This window comes from Cicer arietinum, chromosome 6 (genome assembly GCF_000331145.2).
Source record: "Cicer arietinum cultivar CDC Frontier isolate Library 1 chromosome 6, Cicar.CDCFrontier_v2.0, whole genome shotgun sequence".
NCBI classification, from domain to species: Eukaryota; Viridiplantae; Streptophyta; class Magnoliopsida; order Fabales; family Fabaceae; genus Cicer; species Cicer arietinum.
Window position 1 is genome coordinate 26593103 of NC_021165.2, and position 23376 is coordinate 26616478.

General features: G+C 29.3%; 1 protein-coding gene across 1 annotated transcript; it reads right to left on the minus strand.

Moving 5' to 3' along the window:
* Positions 1 to 4617: 4617 nt before the first annotated feature.
* LOC101513306 (uncharacterized) lies at positions 4618 to 8503 on the minus strand. Its single transcript, XM_004506869.2, has 4 exons — positions 8333 to 8503; positions 7940 to 8042; positions 4767 to 4821; positions 4618 to 4708 (listed from the first exon to the last, which is right to left on the minus strand). The coding sequence occupies exons 1-4, from the start codon at positions 8501 to 8503 to the stop codon at positions 4618 to 4620; spliced, it is 420 nt and encodes a 139-aa protein (XP_004506926.2).
* Positions 8504 to 23376: the final 14873 nt, after the last annotated feature.

Genomic DNA, 23376 nt, shown 5'->3' on the forward strand with positions numbered 1-23376 from the left:
AAAATAAATTTCGTCTAACCGTACAATAATCTAAATACAGACCACTTTTATTTAAACATGAGTAAGTAACCGAATCATGAAAAAAAAATTTTATTACTCAACATAGTATGTAACATATATGAAATACATGTCATTTAAGAATTCATATAAATTTTACTTAATTGTATGAAGTGGCAAAATATTTTCATTCTAGTCCTACATGTTGTAGCTTAAATACCAAATATAAATAATCTTCCCATTACAAAAAATAATTACAATACATAAAAATTATGATGATCTTTTATCTTTGAATTTGCATGTTAGTCTTTATGAATCTTTTATGAATCATTCATGAATCTTTCGTGAATCCTTCAAAATTGTTGATTTTGGCAACTATAGTCTTCATGAATCATTTGAATTCTTTTGAATTTGCATAATATTTAACAATAAATTTAGAATATAAAATGTATAGTACATTAGTAAAAGTCAAATGTAACCACTGAAAATAAAAAAAAAAAAAAAAAAAAAAAGTAAATCCATATCCAAACAAACATAACATGCAAATATTTGTAAATGAAAATTGATAGAAATTTAATGTATGTATCTAACATTGTAAAACTAACAAAGTTCATCCAAAATAAAGGCTACCATATTTTAATTCAAAACAAAATAACAAAAGTCTTATGTTTGTATGAAACTTGATTCTCATTCTTTTGACATTTTTCACATTCTTTGATTTGGCTCCATCATTGTCATTATCGACTTCCATGAATCCTCATTGTCGTCGCTTCCATGAATTCCCTTTTAAAAGGGGTGCAATTTTCAGAATGACGTTCATATCAAATAGAAACCAAATTCACACAACTCTTACAACCAAATTCTATGACTCCTTTTTTGGAAAAATTAAGAGAATTGTGTATAGATGAAATAATATGAATGATAGTTATAATGGAGGCGTCAAATATGAGAGATTATTGAGGAGATACATTTAACAACGGCGAAAGAAGAAGTAAAAGTTAATTGAGGATGACGAAAAAGAAGAAAAGTCTGAAGGCACAGAAAAATTCGTAAAATAAAATAAGTTTTTTAATTAAACTCATGTAATATTCAGTAATATTTTGAAGCGGTAGTTGCGAAAATAATGTTTGAAAAAATTGTCAACATCATGGTGTAATTGATTGTACTTTTTTTTAATTCTTAAATAAATTTTCAACTATCAATAAAAAATGTTATTTTTTTTCTCTCATTAAACTAATGATACAATAAATTTTATTCTTATTTTTTAATTCGCTGATAAATTCCCAACGGACACATCAAACAACCGTCAAATCCTATGTAATGAAAGTTTTATTTTTTTCTTTAAAAAAAATGCAAAGGTGGTTGTGTTTTATTTTATTTCTAAATTATTTCTATTAATAGAAACTTTATATTTGCCTAAACACTCTAATTAAGTGACACTTGTCAAACTTGCTAAAATATCATCATTGCTTTATTATGTTGTATAGATAATAATAGAAAAGAAAGAAGCATGAATTGAGAAACTATATTATTTTGGAGAGTGAATATTTATGGTCTTAATGGCTTAGATTGAAAACAACATGTTCCCCAACTCGTGATAGAAAAAAAACTGACATCTCCCATTCTCAATCTGAAAACTCATATCAACCTCTATGCGAGAAAAAAAAAAGTTTTGAAGAGAAAAATGAACAATTTCAAGAAAACCTCTCAAGTAGTTAGTGATTCATCCCATCAAATAAGAACTCTTCAATTACGATCATATTAACTTTGCCTAACCATTTTTTATTGTTAGTAGAACAAAATCTCTTCTCAAAAAAAAAAATTTGATTTTTATGGTAAAGTTGTTATTGTTATTAAAAGTAAAAAAAGAAAAACTGATTTAAGTAAATGACTTTATGATTATAGATCATTTTGAAAATGTTGTTTGATATTATTATTATTATTATTATTATTATTATTATTATTATTATTATTATTATTATTATTATTATTATTATTATTGTGTAGGAAATTTTTTTTTAGTTTTAAAAGTAAAATTGTGATATGCAATTTATTTTCTTAGAAGTGATCTTGTTTTTCTTATGATATTGATATACAAACCTATTTTGATTAGAGAAATTTTTTATCTATGTCAAAAATTAATTTCCATCCAGTAAAAATCGTTATAAAGACTAGATTGTTTTTTATCCAATAGAAGTAGTTATTGACTAAAAACTCAATTTTGATTTGGTTAAAATTTTATATTGTGTTAGTTTGAGTGTTGAATAAATTTTTAGAAACTTTATTGTTGTTAATAATAACAATGTTTCCATAAATAATAAATGGGTTGAAAGTTGTTGTTATAATTATTTTTTTAGAATGTTAAAGTTGTGATTTTTATGAGACAATTGTGTGGATGTTGTGTTGATTTATAAAATAAAAATAATTTTATGATAGAGTTGTTAATTTGTTTTGTAATAATTAAAATGGAATTTATGTTGAAGTGTCATGAAATTTTATTATTAAATTTTTGGAAGTGGACTAAGGAGGTCATAGGGATCCTTGATGTTTCTTATATTATAATTTTGGTCCAAAACAAATATTTGAAAAACTACATCTTTTCTTTATTTTATTGAATTTGCAATGAGGCACTTATGCCAAATATAGACTCAAAATATCTTTTTATTGTTATTTGTTTGTGTGTGTGCTAATTTGAGAGAATTGATATCTTTTTAAAATATAACGAAATTGTTTATCTTAAAACCTTAAGCGAACACCAAACCTTTAATATGAATTAGGGATAAATGAGTTTTGACATAAGTGAGTAGTAAATTAATTTGTGAACGTGTAAAATTTTGGAGCAAAGACTGCTACGTAGGAACCTTAATAACGACACTCATAATGTTAAGGGTATCACTTCATTCATTTTTCTACTTGAATTACATGTCATATAAATGTATTGTGATGTTGTTTATTGGTTTTGTTTGTGTGTTATCTTCAAAATAAATGTTATATGATATGTTGTTATAATTGTTGTGTTGATATCTTCAAATTGTTGAAAATAAATGTTATATGATATGTTGTTATAATGGTTGTGCTTGACATGTTGTGGTTGTTCTAGGTGATAACTTTGTGTCTAAACCAAGTTGGTTTAGGACAAAGTTGAATAGTTTTGAACGCTCTGGTTGGGTGATATATGTTGTTACTAACTAAGGTGATGACATTCATGCATGCATTGATGACCTGAACCTAGTCACAAGTATGTGACGATAGTTTATTGCAAATGCAATGTGATTCAGAAAAATACTCAACGGTGGGGTAATTAACATGAAACCCTGTAGAGCATTTGTCCAATGGTGGGACAAGTCCAACAGCGGGACATTGTCCAATGGTGGGTCTCTTTGCTCTACAAGGTGGTGATATTCCGAAATCATGCATTGACATGTAGTCTAACAAATAGGATTTATGCATTTTGGTTGATTTGTATCTTTGGTGCTTTGTGATTTTAACTGTTAAATGAAGTATATGATTTATTTATGTCTTCGCTATAATAACTATATATGCCTATTTATTTGCTTTGTGTTTGTTATTTGGAGATGACCTTTACATTTGACAAGACGTAACTTACAGTGTTACTTGAGTGAATAATGTCGCAGACAAACCTAGTAAGAGAAATGTGAGGAAGTACAATATCATACAGTTGAAGGCTCCGAGATACTTTTGTACTGCTGTAAGGCTTGTTTGGTGAGTTTTCCACAAGCATCTAGAGTTATGACCAACTAGGATATATTTTTGGGTAGTAAAACGCCAAGAGTTTTGGCTTTAGGAGTTTCTTTTGTTTTACATATTAAATTTACTTTTGTAATTGTGAATACTCTGACTCATTATTTTTGAAAATACAATTGAAAAAGTTATTAATTGGTTTTAAAGTAAATGAATATTTAAGATAATCTTATATATATATATATATATATATAAGAATTTGTATCTTTACGTTCATAATTGTGTTAGTTAATGTCTCGAAATAACGGGATGTTACAGAATCCTTGTGATTTAGTTTCAACCAATCAAATTATTCTATTAAAGAATACATACACCTTATTACTTTGTATAAATAGAAAACTAAATCACACTATCTCACCATGCCTTCTAACGTTTCATACTTAATCAATTAATTAATCATAGATGCTTAATAAGTAATTTTTATTGTTTATTACAGTGGTCCAATTCTCGACGGAGTTGAAGGTAAAACATTTGTAAGTGATTATAAAAAGGCATTCAAATTACATTATAGAAGCAACCTTGCTCTTCTAAAGAATGTCATTAAAAAAAGTTACAGCTCGAAGACAAAGTTTATCGACTCATTGTGCTCTTTGGTGAAAATACAACAAGGTTTGAACTTATGAAAGTGTGTGATGACGAAGATGTTCAACAGATGTTTGATATTTATGCACAGTGGTCACAACTAGGCAGTATGCCCCATCGAGTTATATGTTACATTTGAGGATGGTCCTACATCAACAAACATTGATCAACCATCGACCTAAAACATGTCTTATCTTGACTATACCAAATCTTTTGATCAAAACACCCCTTATCAACCCGACTTATATTCTCCATCACCATACTATGAACCATACTCTAGCCAAATTGAACAAACTCATTTGAATAGTTTTCAACTCCATCATGAATCTCCCCTAACAAGTCCACAATGCGATCTTCTGTTGAGTGTCTTATATAATATCAACGATGAAGAATTAGGTGATTAAAATGAAAAGGATGAAACATACTTTGATGAATCATTTGGTGATTCTGACGACGACAATGATGATGACGAAGATATAGAATCATAAGATCAATCTATCCTACCTGTATTCGATCCACCATTTCACCTGAATAACATAAAATTTAGAGAATGTAGAACAATCAACTGAATTTGATCACACGTTCTTTAAAGAAATCCCAACAATAGATGGAACTCTTGCAATTGAAATGAAGTTTGCAAACAATGATGAATGCGTACATGCAATCAAACATTACCATTTAAAACAATCATTGAATTTTACGATACAAAAATCAGATTCATAAAAGTATGTTATTAATTGTTTACGTCCAAATTGGTTATTTAGATGCATAGCTTAAAATCGCAAAAAGAGTGAATTGTGGGTGATTGGTAAAATTAATTTGCCTCATACATGCACAAATTATGCATTGTCACAAGATCATCAGAAACTCGATTCTGACATGATATGTACAAGCGTTATGCAAGTTCTGAAAGTGGACACTTCAATCAAAGTGAAAGTCATTATTGCTTAGATTCAGGCTTTGCACAACTATACAGTAAGTTATAGAAAGACTTGGGTAACAAAAAAATAAAGCAATCAAACAAATTTATGGTAATTGGGAAGAGTATTACAATCAACTCACATAATGGTTGTTGGTTACACAAACGTTTACTTCATGAACCAAAATAGAAATAGAAACAATTCCAACTTATCATGAGAATAGTTTGATAAGTGAGATAATGATCTTTCATCGACTATTTTGGGCTTTTGTTTGGTGCATATTTGCGTTTAATTTCTTCAAGCCAGTTGTACAAGTGGATGAAACTTGGTTATACGACAAGTACAAAGGGACTCCATTGATAATAGTTGCACAAGATCGTAACGAAAATGTAATTCCTATTGCTTATGCTCTTGTGGAAGGTGAAACAAGAGAGGGTTGAAGTTTCTTTTTGAGAAAATACGTCACTCCACAAGTCAACATTTATTTAATTTCAGATAGACACCAATCCATTAAAAATGCTTATAATAATTTAAATAATGGGTGGCAAAATCCTCCGTTAAAGCATGTGTTCTGCGTCTGACATATTTTACAAGGGAATTTAATTATATTGCATTGAAGAAAAAAATTGTTCATATGTGTAATAATTTCATTCTTAACTTTTAATTAGTGTAATTTTTAATAATTTTTTGACTGATTGTTTATTGTGTTGTCAATACAAGTTTTTCAATTAATGACCCTACGTATAGATACTATTGAAGTGAAATTAGCATAGTAAATTGGGAGGCTATAAAATGGTTAGATAACATACCACAAGAAAGTTGAATTAAAACATTTGATGGAGGTAGCCGTTGGGGTCACATCACAACCAACCTAGTGGAGTCGATAAACTTAAAAGACACGTTCAACCTTCCCATCACTGCTTTGGTCCAATCAACTTATTATAAGACATGAACACTATTTCCAACAAAGGGAAGACTATACGCTTCAATTTTAGCTTTTGGTCAGGTATACACGAAAAAATGAATAAATTTTATGAAATCTGAAATACGTAAATACAATAGTCATAAAGTTGATAGTTTTGATAGGAGCAATCATACTTTCATGGACCACGAGACGGTAAATCCAAGAGAATGTCAAACAATTGGTCATTTCACTATCAGCCTTCCTAAAAAGTGGTGCGACTGTAGAAAATATCAAACTATACATATGTCGTGTTCACAGGTTATAACAACATGTTCTAACATAAAATATGATTATTTGAGTCTTATACATGATGTGCAAGGTGGAAACGGTATTAAAAGTCTACGAAAAAAAGTTCCAACCTATATCAAACAAAGGATATGGGCCAGAATATGAAGGTGTTAAGGTGTGTCACAATCCTCAAATACAGAGAGTCAAGAAAAGGTTGCTCAAAGATTAAATGCATTAAAACAAAAATGGACACTGCAGAAAAAGTACTAAAAAAGTGCAGATTATGTCGAGTCTCTGGTCATACTAGTAAACATTATCCAAACGATATTGACACATCTACTCAAATTTGATGTATATTTTTTTCTTCAATTTTATGTATTTTGTTTGAAGTTATTAATATAATTTACTATTTTTTAATTATAATTATTATTAATATTTTTATTAATTTTTATTTATTAGAGCCGGAGAAAAAAAAAGAGGAAGTTGTTAATAAAATAGAATTAATTTGTTAATTTATCTGCAAAATAGGATAGCGTTGTTAAAATAATATCAATTTATCTATAAAATAGGAGGAAGTTGTTAAAATAATATAACATATTATTTATTTTGGTACAAGTACCATTTTTTTCTTTAATTTAATGTATTTTATTTTATTTTAATAATAGTATTTTCATATATATATATATATATATATATATATTTTAATTTGTTAAATAAATAATTTTACCATTGTTAAAATGAAGAAATAAAAATTTAATACTGTGTATATGGTCGCATCTCCGGAATGCGACTTTATACTGCATCAATTTTTTTTTTCAGTTGGTCGTAGGACAGAGATGCAACCTTCTAAAAAAAACAAATAAGACATTTTAATTTTTTTTTATAGTAGGATATTTTGGTTACTTTTGAAGAAAAAAAAAAAGAAGATATTTAAATAAATTATCCTACATTGTATAGCTTAAAATAATTATTACAAAACGAAAAGTTCAACCCTATATTTAAAAAACCAGACTTTAATAAATCAGATCAATTAGTATTAACTAGATGTCTAGAAACTTGAAACGATTTAACCTCGTGCTTGGTTTTAAAAACATTGATTCTGATAGTAGATCATGAAAGGAAAGCATTGAACCCCACACATAAATACATGAAAGATATGGAAATGAAACTAGGGAACATAGCTTATCTACTTGAGAATTCAGTACAAAATGACACTCCATAACCACCTAATTTTTTTTTATATAGTAAACAAATTCAAGGTACACAATCATTTCTTAGCTTAATGTAAATGCATCATCTATCTAGTAACTTCTAATAAAATAGCGTTCGCAACTATCATGTGTCAAACTGAGTTTGCAAGTGCCACTGACCCGTTCCAGACACTATTTTTCACGGTATGCAATATGAGCATCAGTGTTGTCAAATAGTGATGTTATAAAATTTTAACATAATGGAATTTAAATAAACTGTTATTTTCCGTGATCCACGGCCGTTGCGGAGGACATAACATATATGTGTGCTTTCTTAATAATTTCAGCAACCACCCAATTTTTACGCTTGCTCAAAGTCCTAGAAGAATCCAGCCGAACCTGAAATGACAGCCACATAAATATTACATTGCTTGTTTAGTTATCTCGCAAAACCAAGAGCTGAGCCAATCCATAACTGTAAAAGACAATATTGTCAATTGCGGATCTCAAAAAATAGCAGTTTGTTCAAATTCTACTAAACAGGATTACCATAATCCCACTTTAGCCACTATCTGACAATATTTTATTCTAAAGAATATATCGCAAAACGATAACAATTTCTTTAAATTTTGCAATGCAATAGCACTTCTATTTAACTAACACAAGTACAAGTTATGTAAATTATTCACAATACTAATCCGGTCAGTGATGTTACAAAGATTGTTCTCATCATGATCCATAAACTTAGAGGTACGTTTGACATATCGGTTAAACACTTTGTGGTGAAATAATCTATCAACTGCTACCACAACAGATATCTGCATCTTATTTGAAACCACCATTCCTATTACTTTCTTCATCTTCTCTGCTCAAACAATTCCAACAGACCCTAAATCATATTCAAACGTATGAGTACAAACTACATTGTAGCTAATAATATCTCATTTAATAATATGAGACGTGAACTTCCACGAATATTAAGAGTAATCACCTATCAAGTACACTAGAATCCACCTACCACCTTCATGTTTATATAGGGATGTACAAAAAAACCTAAAATTGAACCAAACTGCAGAGATGAACTGACTCAAACTGTTTTTCTAAAAATAGTTTATTAATCGAACTGATTTTTAAACACTAGAACCAAACCAGTTTTCACTTCCAAAAAAATTGAACCTAATCGGTTTTTAGATTAAAAAAAATTAAAACAAAATTTATATTTTAGAAGTAATTAGGGGTAATTATGTAAAATTTGGCCTATAAGAACATAAAAACTAAGCTAAAACCAATTTGATTTAGAGTAATGAACCAGTTCACCAATTTATAAGACAGTTTAGTTCGATTTTTTGAACTGAAAAATTAGTTCAATTCAATTTTTAAACAGTTTTAATTCATAATTGAACTTTGTCCACCTCTACTTTCATGGATACCAACCAGAGTTACTCAATTAGTGGCTTCTTTATCAACTTCAACCAATTCAAAGAAACTCAAAGCAAGAACAAAGTATATCATCCTCACAAAACTATCAAACTAGAGTAAAATAACATCCACAACACTTTATAGGATTTTTTTTCTTTCAATAACCCAATTTTGAAAAAAAAAATAAGTTTAAATATGTTTTTGGTCCTTGTAAATATAACTTTTTTTTCTTATTTTGGTCCTCGTAATATTTTTATTTTTTTTGGTTTACATCTCTGTAATATCAAAAAAAATTATTTTTGGTCCTTAACGTTAAGTGGACATTACAAAAACGTTAATTGACAAAGGAAAACAATTTTTGGTCTCTGTAAATATAACAGTTTTCAGTTTTAGCCCCTGAAAAATATATTTTTGAATTGTATCCCTCCATTATTAAAAACAATTATTTTTTTTACTTAACGTCTCTAATGAAATGCAATAATTTGTATAGTTATTTTTATAAGAAACTTCTAAAAATTTATAGTTAATTTTTTTTAGATAACTTAATTTTTATAGTTAATTTTTTTGTCCTTGTTGCGGAAAGGTTAGTTCAAAGTATTTGGTAAAATTTTTATTTTATTTTATTTACATTCGTAGTTAGTTTCTAAGTAGAAATCGAGAAATACAAGTAATAGATATTAAATCTTTGACTTTTTTTTTCAATACTATTTAGTATTTATTAACTCACTAATCGAATTATTTACATAGAACAAGTGTTTAGTAAAGTCACTTAATCAACTAATTTAAAAATATAAAATAACATACAAATTGATCTTTATTAATAATAAACTTATGCCAAGTAATGTTTAAAATATTTTCACTTCAATAATTTAAAATTTATTAATCTTCTGTTTTATTTATTTATTATTATTAAATTAATTTTCATTTTTGGTGTAATCTTCTATTTTTAAAATAATTTAAAGTTTATTATTATTAATCTTATGTTTTAAAATTTATTATTGATCATCTTCTGTTTTAAAATTCATTTTCTTTTATTTATTATTATTAATCTTTTGCTTTAAAATAATTTAAAATTTATTAACATTCACAAACAACATCGAGGTTCAGGATTTTAACTCGAAACATGGTATCCAATCAAATAGTATTGTTATTTGTCAGTTGATTTAAGTTTTATAGATAACTTATTTTCAAATATATTCAACACATATTTATTAATTTTAGTAACTTTAACAATAAAGTTAATAAAAAAGCAGATATACAACAATAAACTTATAATAAAATATTAAAATTAATATAATATTAACTACAATTATATTAATATAAAATAATGATTAAAATAAATCTATCGCCTAATATATATTTTATTTATTTTAAGTTATAATGAACAAAACCTAAAGTGTAAAAGGAGATTTTAGTTAAAATTATAAAGATAAATTAATAGAAAATATAATTTACTATAAATTTTTAGAAGTATCTTATAAAAATAACTATACAAATTATTGCATTTCATTAGATACGTTAAGGACAAAAAATAATTTTTTTGAATATTGCAGGGATGAAATTCAAAATAATATTTTTCAGAGACTAAAACTGAAAACTGTTATATTTACAAGGACTAAAAACTGTTATATTTACAAGGACTAAAAACTGTTACATTTACAAGGACTATAAACTATTTCCCTTTGTCAATTAACGTTTTTGTAACGTCCACATAACGTTAAGGACTAAAAATAATTTTTTTTTTTTTATATTATAGGGATGTAAACAAAAGAAAAATATTACGAGGACTAAAATAAATAAATAAAAGTTATATATACAGGGACCAAAAGCATATTTAAACCAAAAAATTATTAAATTACACTATTTTGAAAACTATATACTAAAATATATCTTTTTTTCGTAGTAATAAGTTACATTTGCAAATGGCGACGTTTGTAAGAAAGTTCGAGTTGCAAAAGCGATTTCCTTAAGAAATTTATTTTTCTTTCAATTTTTTATTTTTTAAATTAATATATATATATATATTTGTTATTTTAAAAAAAAAAGTTGAAAAATAAAATCTCTTAATGAATTTGCCTTTACAAAATCGAACTTTCTTAAAATAATCACCATTTTACAAAAACAACTTATAACTAAGAAAAAAAAAATATTTTTGTAAGAGTTTTAAAAAGAGAGTAGTTTGATTATTTTATTAAAATACAGGGTATTGAATAAAAAAACCTCACTTTATAAGTATGGGCCTCTTCAAAACAAAGTGGATCGGGCTTAGGATCAAAGTCCCATATGTTTGTTTTTATTGTCTCAAATATATAAAAATCATATTTACTATAATCGATTCCTCTGCATTCATGGATTTGAGAATTAATTTGAGTTTTTGAATAAATCAGAGTTCAAAATACTAACTCTCTAGACTTTCAAAGATTAAAGTAGTGATTACATATTTAATTTAGTTCAATTTTTGAATAAATAATCCTACAAATTAAGTTAAATTTGTTAGTTCTTATAAAAATTCAGTGTTTGGTGAACCAATAGAACATAATAAATATTCAAATCGTTCTTTTATAATGCTAACAAGCGACCTATTTTGTGTACCAAAATCTCTTGTCTTATTCATGTATTTTGAAAGGGATAGAAAAAAAAAATAGAAATATGATTTTGGGCCAAAGTACTCATGATTTCTTTTATTGCATTGATTTGAACTAAGGGTAGTTTTGATATTTTATTATTATATTGAATTCTTATATTTAAGAAGATGAGATTTCAAAATAAAATAATAATCACACACAAACTTACATGAGGAAGCAATATTAAAGCAAACCGACGCAAGAAGAACTAGAGATGAGAGTGTAATGTTTTGCCACTGACAGTGTGGAATCCGTACTTCCAATGTAAAGTTTGTGAAAGCTATGTATCAACATCTACATTTAAATTTAGAGTAAACTATTATGTTGAGTCTTGAAATTGTATATACTATTTAGTTTAAGACTTCAAATTTGAAAAATATTAAATTATTCGGAAGCTTTTTGTCGACAAGAAGGTTCAGAAAACACTTTTTGACTACATTAGATAATTTGAAAGTACGTTTAAATAAGGTCACTTTGAATTTTATCTTTGAAAAAAGTTTTTTTTTTTCAATTTTACCTTACAATTTTTAAAATATTTTTAATTTGGTATTTTACTTTTAATACTTTGTTATTAATTATTTTGAAGTTTAATAAGAATATTATATAATCTAAAAAAAATCTATTTATTGATAATGTAATATCTTTAAATGATGACATAAGGTGGGGATTAAAATAAAATAAAAAAAACATTTATTATTGAGGCATAATAAATTGAATTGAAATTTTAAATTTATAATCATTTTGGGGAGGGTTTATCATCTTTAAAACTTTTTGTTTAAATTATAAATTTTATGATATTATAAGTATGGAATTTTCTATATCCGTTATACATGCAAAAAAAATATAATTTTTTATATGTAATAAAAAAAGTTATATAGACATATTTTTATTGTAATTGTGATTTTTTCTTTCAAAATTATATGGTAGGTATTCTCATAATATCACCAATTACGTCCCAATTTAATTTTCCAAAAAAGTCTAAATTTAATTATTCATTTTTCTTATCTTTAGGAAAATATGAAATTTTAACTCTATGGATTTCAATTTGGTTATTGGAATTTTATTGTTTTGTTTTAACTTTCTTATTTTAAGGAATGGATCTCTAACAATTCATAAATCAATCAGATAAGCAAAGTATGATTATAAATTATTTTTGTTAAGATTTAAAATCATGTTCTCTCAAATAAAACATTAGTTCCGGTTTGACCAATAATAATTGCAAAATAAAATAAAAAATAGCAACAGTAAAAAATTATAAGAATATCAACATTTAATTTTTCATTTAGTTATTTGGTTAATGTTTTTTTCTATTAAATTCGAAATATATTCATTTAAAAAAAATTAAATTTGAAATACTTTCTTATTCATCCTATTCAATTGAATATCACCGTTTAAGTCTGCATTTAATAGTTTTTGAAGCACTAGTTTCATTGTTTTTTAGGACGGACTAGCTTGAATAAATGTCATGTTAGCAATTTTGTGTGAGGATGTTTGATAGAGCTTTGAACAAATTTTACTTTCTATTTTTAAGAGGATAGAATAAAATAGATCATATACAATTCAATTTTAAGATATAACAAATAAAAAATATCAATTTTAATTTAATTTTTTTTATGAAAAAACTTAATATTTTAAAGCTTTATATTTTAAAGTTAAAAGTTAATGTATATATTTATCTCATGTTTTTTTATGTATCATGAAAAAATATTTATCAAATATTTAAATGACAAAGAATTGTTTCGTACTTTTTAATATTTATCAATAATAAATATTTATCTCATGTTTTTTTATGTATTAATGACAAATATTTGTACTATTATTTTTTTATATTTATCATTGACAATATTTATTCCGTATAATTTTTTATATTTATTACTAACAAACATTTGTCTCATGTATTTTAATAGTATTTGAATTTAAAAGAAAAAAGAAAGAGAAAAAAAACATAAGACCAATACATATTTATTGCGTTATTTGTTATATTTATCACTTATGTAACTTTATTAAAAGTACAAATTTTCTTTGTGAAATTACATTGTTGTTCCATTAATTCTTCTGTTATAATATTTTTACTTTAAAGATCAATTATGCAGATGATAGTCACGTTTCAATTGTATTATTTTATTTTAGTATTATATTTAATATTTTTTATTATAGTTTTTATATGTAGGATTTTTATATATTTTATAGTTTTTTTTTTTTTGTTGCACTTTTTTGTGTGCATGATTTTTTGCGTAGTTTTTTTTTTAACTAAATAACTAACAAAGTGTATGACTATCTTTAAATAAAATAAAAACACCAATTTAAAATAGACAAAATTGTAATTTTCATAGTATATTCGTTTCTTATATGGAAGGCAACATCGTAATTTGTGAAACAACTTCCAGCTAATCAAAATCCAATAAGGATTGTTGCACCAATCTGCATTGTTCGGTAGGGTAACCATTCCCAAGTTTCCATCATTACAAATTTGGTTTTCATAGTCCATTTTCCACCACTCAACTACCACAAAAATCAAGAATAACCGCTCCTCCATTCAAAGTAGCTACGTCGGTCAGTACTTTTTTCTATGATAGATAATATTATTATGTAATAATAATAATAATAATATTTTTATTTTATTTTATTTTATTTTTTAATATATATTTATTTTAATTTTATTATTTCAAGATTTTTGTTCATTTTAGTTATAAAACTGTAATAAAAGATTCTTTCTTTTCTTCATTTTTTATGTATGTGTTAAATTATTATTATATAAATAAATAAAAAAAGACAGAATGCATGTAGGAAAAAAATAATGTATAGAAAAAAAATAAGTGAATGGAAAAATAAAATGAATGGTGAAAGCTTTTTTTTTTTAGTGATGATTGAAGTGATTTTGATAATAGCAAAAAATAAAAGGTCTAAAAAAATGAAGAAAAGAGAAAAATGAAAGAAAAAAGAGAAACTTTGTCTTACTTAGGGGTGGACATCCACCCGTAGCCGAGATTAAACCGAGCAGTCAGTAGTCCAATTTCTCTAACGGGCGGGTCAAAAGCGGGTAGACGGGTCCGTGGGTAAATAAAAATGGGCTCACGTGGTTTATAATGGGCAGGTTCAGTTAAGGATTTTTGGACTGCAGGTACCCGAATCCGCCCGACTCAAATTAAAAAAAAAATATATATCTGAGAGACTTTACCTAGTCCAATAAAAGAGACTCAAATCCAGTAACTCATCTAACTAAAAAATGCCTTTTGTCTTCATTCTTATTTCCACTCACAAGAAACCCTAAATATTTTCAATTCATCATTCTAACTCATACTCTGACGGCTCAACTCACCCTTCTGCAATTAACTGCCACCACCTCCATTGTTTCTTCTTCGAAGCCACCACCTCCAGCGTTTCTGTTTCGAAGCCACCACCAACGGTTCCTCATGTGCAAAGCCTCAACCTACCTCCATCATTTTTGTTTCTTATTAAACAAAAACTTAGCCACCGGTTCCATCGATGGTAATACCCTCTTTCTTTTTTCCTTTTTCTTCTCATCAATTGTAAATGGAGAAAAAATGTTTCGCAAACGCACATAGGTACATGCAACCACTACGCCAAAAATGACATTTAATAGCGCTCCTTTTACAGCGCTTGCTAAATACAAGCTCTGTTGTAAGTATATTTTAAAAATAACGGAGCCTTTTACAGCGCTTTTTGACAAACGTTGTAAAAAAAGCGCTGTTGTAGGGTCATATAGCGTTTGCGCATAATGTTATAAGGCTTTTACAGCGCTTTTCGCAAAAGCGCTGTAAAATGAAGCGCTTTCGCGTATTATTTTACAACGCTTCTTTCACAAGCGCTGTAAAATACATGCGCTTTCAATCAATTTAACTACCTATTACAACGTTTTTTGTACAAGCGTTGTAAAATACAGGCGCTTTCAAATAAATATAATTTACTTTTAAAACAAATTTATGAACCATCATCACCTATACTCTGGGAACCCTCATATCCTCTACGTACTATGCAGCCATCTACGTTGTCTCAGGTATTTTTTAATTTGTTTTTGTCAAAAAATATTTAGTTTTTTAATAATTGAAAACTAAAAATTGTTATATATATATATATATATTAAATCTTTTTTTTTGGAAATTTGTTGACCTGTTCTGTTTTGAAATCTTTTCTGTTTTGAAATTGTTATTAGATATGTTGATATTGGTTTCCTTTTGAAACTTGTTGATATGTTTTGAAAGCTTATTATTTTTGTAACTGCATTTATATAGGTCGTATAATATGGATAGGAAATGGATGTCTGCCAATCGATTGTCAAAAGAGTATGAAAATGGAGTGAAAGAGTTTGTTGAGTTTGCAGTGAAGAATGCAAAAGATCCAAATAGAGTCGTTTGTCCTTGTTTAAAATGTTGTTTTGGAAAACGTGTTAGAAAAGATGAATTAGAAGGACATCTAGTATGTAATGGAATTGATCAAAGCTACACATGTTGGATAAGACATGGTGAGAAAAAAAAAGGAAACATTAATTTTGAGAATAGTTCGACATATGCTTCAACTGACTTCGATACAGATACATATGAGCCGGACCGAGTTGATGAGATTGCAAAAGCAGTTGAAGAAGATCTTCGAGATTGTCCTAAAATGTTTGAAAGTTTGTTGAGTGATGCAGAGAAAGAATTATATAATGGTTGTACTAAATTCACAAGACTGTCAGCGATATTAAAGTTGTACAACTTAAAAGCGAGTAATGGATGGTCTGATAAAAGCTTTACAGAATTATTAACACTCATAAAAGATATGTTGCCAGATGATAATGAACTTCCCAGTCGAACCTACGAGGCTAAACGGATTTTGTGTTCTATTGGAATGAGTTACGAAAGGATTCATGCGTGTCCTAACGATTGCATTTTATTTCGAAACGAATATGAACTACTTAAGGCGTGTCCGAAATGCAATGTCTCTCGATATAAGAAGAAAGAATCTACTCCAGCAAAAGTCGTGTGGTATTTTCCTATAATACCAAGATTTAGGCGCATGTATCGCAGTGAAGAAGATTCAAAACACTTGACATGGCATGCAGATGAAAGAATTAGAGATGGAATGTTTCGACACCCTGCAGATTCCCCACAATGGGCAAAAATTGATCACGAGTATCCTGAATTCGGGATAGAGTCAAGAAATCTAAGACTTGCACTTTCTACTGATGGAATGAATCCACATGGTCTTCAAAGCATCTCACATAGCACGTGGCCTGTGATTTTGGTAATATATAACCTACCTCCATGGTTATGTATGAAGCGTAAGTTTATGATGTTGTCTCTGTTAATTTCTGGACCCAAACAACCGGGGAATGATATCGACGTATACTTGACTCCTCTAATCGAAGATTTAAAAAGTATGTGGGAGACAAGTGTGGAAGTTTATGATGGGTATAGGAAAAAGTGTTTCAATTTGAGGGCTATGTTGTTCGGCACAATTAATGATTTTCCAGCATATGGTAATTTATCAGGATATAGCATTAAAGGTCAGTGTGCATGTCCTATATGTGAAGAGAGTACAAATTGGATGCGGTTGAAACATTGTAAGAAGAATGTGTTTCTTGGACATCGTAGATTTTTACCTTATAGTCATCAGTATCGTGGGTGGAGAAATGCATTCAATGGAAAATCAGAGGAAGGTAAAGCTCCTTTAGCACCGACTGGATATCAAATACTTGAAAAAGTACAAGGTTTGACCAATAAATTTGGCAAACCTTTTGCGGGAGAGCTGGTGAAAACTGGGTGGAAGAAAAAGTCAATTTTCTTTGAATTGCCATATTGGAAGTCATTGTATGTAAGACATTTCCTCGATGTGATGCATATTGAAAAAAATGTATTTGAAAGTGTTATTGGTACGTTACTCAATGTTCCAGGAAAGTCTAAAGATGGCGTCAATGCAAGATTGGACTTGGTCGATATGGGAATAAGAAATGAACTGGCTCCAGTAAAGAAAGGAAATCGCACATATCTACCTCCAGCCGCTCATACTCTATCTAGAAAGGAAAAAATTGTTTTATGTAAATTTCTACACGAAGTTAAAGTTCCAGAAGGATACTCTTCGAACATTAAAAATTTGGTTTGTATGAAAGACCTCAAGTTAAAAGGTTTGAAGACCCATGATTGTCATATTATAATGGAGCATTTGCTACCAATAGGTATACGTTCCATTTTACCTGAAAAAGTTCGACTAGCCTTAACTAGATTATGTTTCTTCTTCAGGGAAATTTGTAGTAAAGTGATCGACCCTCAGAAATTACCGACATTGCAGAGGGAAATTGTTGTTACTTTGTGTGAGCTTGAAATGTATTTCCCACCATCGTTTTTTGATATAATGGTTCACCTTACTGTTCATCTGGTTAAGGAGACACAACTTTGTGGGCCAGCTTATATGAGATGGATGTATCCGATAGAACGATATATGAAAATATTAAAAGGGTACGTAAAAAGTAGAAGTCGACCAGAAGGTTGTATTGCTGAACGATACATTGTTGAAGAGGCTGCTGAATTTTGTACTGAATATCTGTCCAATGTTGAATCCATAGGGCTTCCCATGTCTCGTCATTCGGGAAGACTATCAGGAGAAGGGATAACTGGAAGGAGACTACTGACTATATCAAGGACAGAATGGGAGCAGGCACAATTGTATGTTCTGCACAATGATGATGAGGTTCAACCGTATGTTACAATACACATTGATCAGTTATCTCGTTTGAACATGAATAGGAATCAAAATTGGATAACTCGAGAGCACAATCGAAGTTTTGTAACATGGTTAAAAAATCACATAATGTCAAAATTTGATATAGACCCCGGATCAATTTCAAATAGATTGAGGTGGCTAGCAAATGGTCCGAGCTTACATGTCTTTTCTTACACTGGTTATGTTATTAACGGCTACACATTTTATACCAAAGAACAAGATGATCAGACCACTATGCAAAATAGTGGAGTCACTCTCGTAGCTGAAGCGATGCATGTCTCAAGTGCAAAAGACAAAAACCCAATATATGCAAATCTATCATATTTTGGGGTTATCGAGCGCATATGGGAGTTAGACTACACAATGTTTCGTGTTCCCATATTTGGTTGCAAGTGGGTCGATAATAATAATGGCGTTCGGATTGATGAGTCAGGATTCTTGCTTGTCGATTTTAATAGGGTGGGATACAAAGACGAGCCTTTTATTTTAGCGTCGCAAGCTCAACAAGTGTTTTATGTCACTGATCCTTCTAATGATAAATGGTCTGTTGTCCTATCGACCAATAAAATAAGTGATGATAACAATAATGATGAAGATGTTGGTAATGATCTTTTATTTGCAACATCACAACAACCACATGAAATTGATTCAACTGATGATGGTTTATATCTTAGAGATGATCATGATGAGGGAATTTGGATTAATCCATCGTTTCGTATTGTAAATGGACAAACAAATGTGAATGTCACCAGGAAAAGAAGAAGGGCATCTTAATGTATATATATGTTTAATTGTTTTATATAAGCTATGCATGTAATCTGAACTGTGTTATTGTAAATATGCATGTAATCTGAATTGAGTGTTTTATACTAAGTTCTGATTAATTTATTTTCTGATTAATTTATTTTCTGCTTATATTTAGCTTGATTTGAGTGTTTTATACCAAGTTCATGTAACAATGAGTGTTTTATATTTAGCTTGATTTACATGAACTGAACTGAATATAAATTAGTAATTTACATGAACTGAACTGAACTGAATAGAGAGATTCTCTTTTGCTCAGTGCATATATATATAGATTCTTCAGAAGTTCTCATTTCTAATAATTCATCATCTCCTAAAGTATTGTGATAAAGACAATGATAACAATGTTTTTAATGTCATCCCAACCCAAATAAACCAAACACAAAAATAAAATAAAGAGACATTTTACAGCGCTTATTTGAAAAAGCTCTATAAAAGACCTTTTTAAAAATAAAATAAAGAGACATTTTACAGCGCTTATTTGAAAAAGCGCTGTAAAAGGCTTTAAAAATAATATTCATCAGACACTTAACAGGACCTTATCTAACAGAATTTTCTTCAAACACCTTGTACGCATCATGGGAGTCCCCAAAAACACATTGTTAACAAAAACATCAGACTCAAACCCATTTTTCGCAACATGGCAATGAACCTGAAGACCAAGTTTCGAACCACTTATCGACGAATTAGCACACGATTTAAGAAGGAAAGGGAATGTAAAGAGAGAAAAAGGGTGTTGAGGTGGAGATTGAATTGTGAGAGAGTAAGCTTTGATGTTTGTGAAGAAGATGCATAAAATGAGAAGAGTTTGGTGAAGAGGAAGAGAAGCGCTGTAATAAAACAATGAGGCCTTTTACAGCGCTTATTTAAAAAAGCGCTGTAACAGGCTTTAAAAAAAACATTCATATACCATAATAAAACAAGGAGGTCTTTTACAACGCTTTTTCAAATAAGCGTTGTAAAAGTCCCTTTTAAAATTAACATAATGAGACATTTTACAGCGCTTATTTGAAAAAGCGCTGTAAAAGGCTTTAAAAAAACATTCATATAACATAATAAAATACGGAGGTCTTTTATAGCGCTTATTGTGAGAAGCGCTGTAAAAGAGCCTTTTAAAAATTTAAATAATGACGCCTTTTAGAGCGCTTTTCAAACAAGCGCTGTAAAAGGCTTAGGCCTTTTAAAGCGCTTTTGAACAAGCGCTGTAAAAGGCTTATAAAAAAGCGCTGTAAAAGGGTTACGTATATATAACAGTAACTGCTTCAATTTCCTCTTCATTACATAAACTTCACTATCATCTCAACCTTCATCATTCTTCTCTTCTTTTGCAAACCTTATCATCCCGTCCATTACGAACCTTATTTCCACGATCATCTCCTTCATTTCGAACCTTATTTCCATCAAAGATCATCTTTCCCATTGCACACAATATATTTTCATTGAAATACGTATTTCTTCAAACCGTATTTCTGTGAACCATATTTCTGTGAACTTTCTGCAAACCCTCTTTTCTTCGCATTTCGTCTTTCTTCGAACCCTCATTATTCAGGTATTGATGTTATTAATTTTTTGTAATCATTAAAATACATGTTGAGCTTGTTTAAGATATACTGATACTGATATGTACTTAGAATAATGCATGATGCATGTTGAGCTTAATGATGTTATACTAAACTGCATGTTGAACTTGTTGTAGTTAAATGGATACAAACAAAGATTTAGAATGTCAAAATGAAGAAGTTGGCACCTCTAAGACTTATGAAAATGAAGTCAAACGTGGTGCAACTATCATGCAAAAAGTCATTAAAGCAAGGAGTAATGGCATCAAGTTTGAGGTTATACTATACTATACTCTGTTTGCTGTGTATTTTTTATCTTTTTTTAATAGCATGTACTTACTATATGAGTTTATTAGGTTGGCTGGAACGAGAGTGGTCAGCCAGTTGACCCCAACAGCTCCATGTTTGTAAGCTACATTGGGGCTGTTGTTCGTCAAAATGTCCCAATAACAATAGACAACTGGAGAGATAAGGCGTTGAAGGATGCCAAAGATATCATCTGGAATGACATTCAAGTAAATATTTTGATCTACTCTTTTGTCATTTATAATGTTTTTTCTGTAAAATACATTACTTATGATTGTTTTCATTGCAGACCACTTTTGTTCTTGATGATCTATCTAAAAGAAAGAGAAGGAAACACAAATGTTGAAGCTCCAAAAATATATAAACATTATATATCAAATGAGGAATGGAGTGCATTTGTTTCCAAATGTTTGGACCCCGCATTTGTCGTAAGTGATTAATTTATTAGCATTTGTGTTTTATTATTCATATTCGTAGCGTATTTTAAATTTTTACACAATTGCTATTTTTTTTTATATAGAATATTAGTAACAATTGCTATTTTATTTATATAAAATATTAGTAAGGCAAATCGCGAAAGGGCAAGCAATCCAACCCACCCATACAAAAAATCACGTATGGGATATGCATGCCTTCATCAAAAACTTGTAAGTAATTAAACATCACTTTTATATAATGAAGTAATTTGTATTATAAACTAGAGTGTGTAACTAATTTGTATTATTTTGTTTATGATTTTAACGAATAGAGAAAAGACACCCAAGCCGATCAACCCTTGGGTCGTCATATATTGTGGAAGGAAGCGCGTGTTAATAAAGAAGGAGTGGTTGATAATGAAAACTTGAACACTTTTTAATATTGTATTTTAAAAATGCTATTGAACTTATCTTTTTAATCCTACATGTATTTTAGGAGATTATCGAACAAAGTTCTGAAACTCAAGAGGGAAACAAGGATACTTGCAGGGACATTCTGGGTAAAGTGTTTAATGTCCCTGAGTATTCCGATCGGGTTAGAGGGAAATGATTTGGCGTAACTCCCAAAATGTATTTTTCTCAAGAGAAGCGCCAAAAACCTTCCAACGAGGAAGTATTAGATAAGCTCAAAATTCTTACAGAGCAAGTGGCACTTTTGGTGAATACGAACAAAGACAAGCAACTCCCGGATCAGCTCCAACATGAAATACAAATGGAGAGTGAAACCGCGAGTTGCAACGTCGGTCTCAAACGTATTCCCAAGGTAATTAATTAATTACTTACTTGATTATGTAATTACTTATGTATTAAACAAACTTATATATTAACCGTACTTATGTTTTAACTATTTGATTTAGGGTGTCACTACATGCGTGCTATACTTGTCCTCGCCTACTCATCGAAAGGTGGGAAAAGGAAAATTGTACAATACTTCGGGAGAAGTATTGCACAACACTCCGATCCCTACGGGTCATGTCAAAGTATCACCTGTTGTTGCTTTCGAACCAACTGCACCATTGCCGATACCGAACAACGATGGAGATATGCAGTTATTGGGCGAAGCTATTGGTAGTTACGTGACATGGCCCACCCACCTTGTTGCCCTCGAAAAAAAGATTCCCAGAAACAAATCAGTTACATCTCCCGAAAAGGTTTGTCACATTTATTCCCTAAGGTTTGTCATTTTTTCAGATTCAATAAACTAACATTTAACCTCATTTTTGTAGATCCAATTAAATAAACCACCCGTACAGCCAAAAAGAGCCAGCAAACCTCCAACATTAGAGGGTAATAAGGCTGCCAAACTACAAAGGCTGGAGGGTAATAAAGCTGCCAAAATTGCAGCAAGAAAACTGGATCGGGGAAAATCGGTCGTTGCTGCCCATGTTCCTAAAATAAGTCAGCCACGCCTTGCTAAACATGGGGCGTGTCTTGACATCCAAGTAAAACAGAACATGGACATCAACGACGATTCGCGCATCATACCCATGAATAAAACTATATTCAGAGATGAGTATGATGAATTCACTACGCGAAAAAACGCATTTTACAACGCTTTTTTTAAGCCATTTACAGCGCTTTTTCAAAAAAATAAGCGTTGTGGAATCGAGCGCTGCAAATGATACAACAGCGCTTTTAAAAAAGCGCTATAAAACATGTAAATATAACGCACGCTTGTTATGCACATTTTACAGCGCTTCTTCAAAAAAGTGCTGTCATATGCACCCCATTATATGAGTTATAGGTCTGCTTTTAGAGCGCTTTTTAACACAAGCGCTGTAAAATGCACACCCATAATTTTCATATTATGGGTCTGCATTTTACA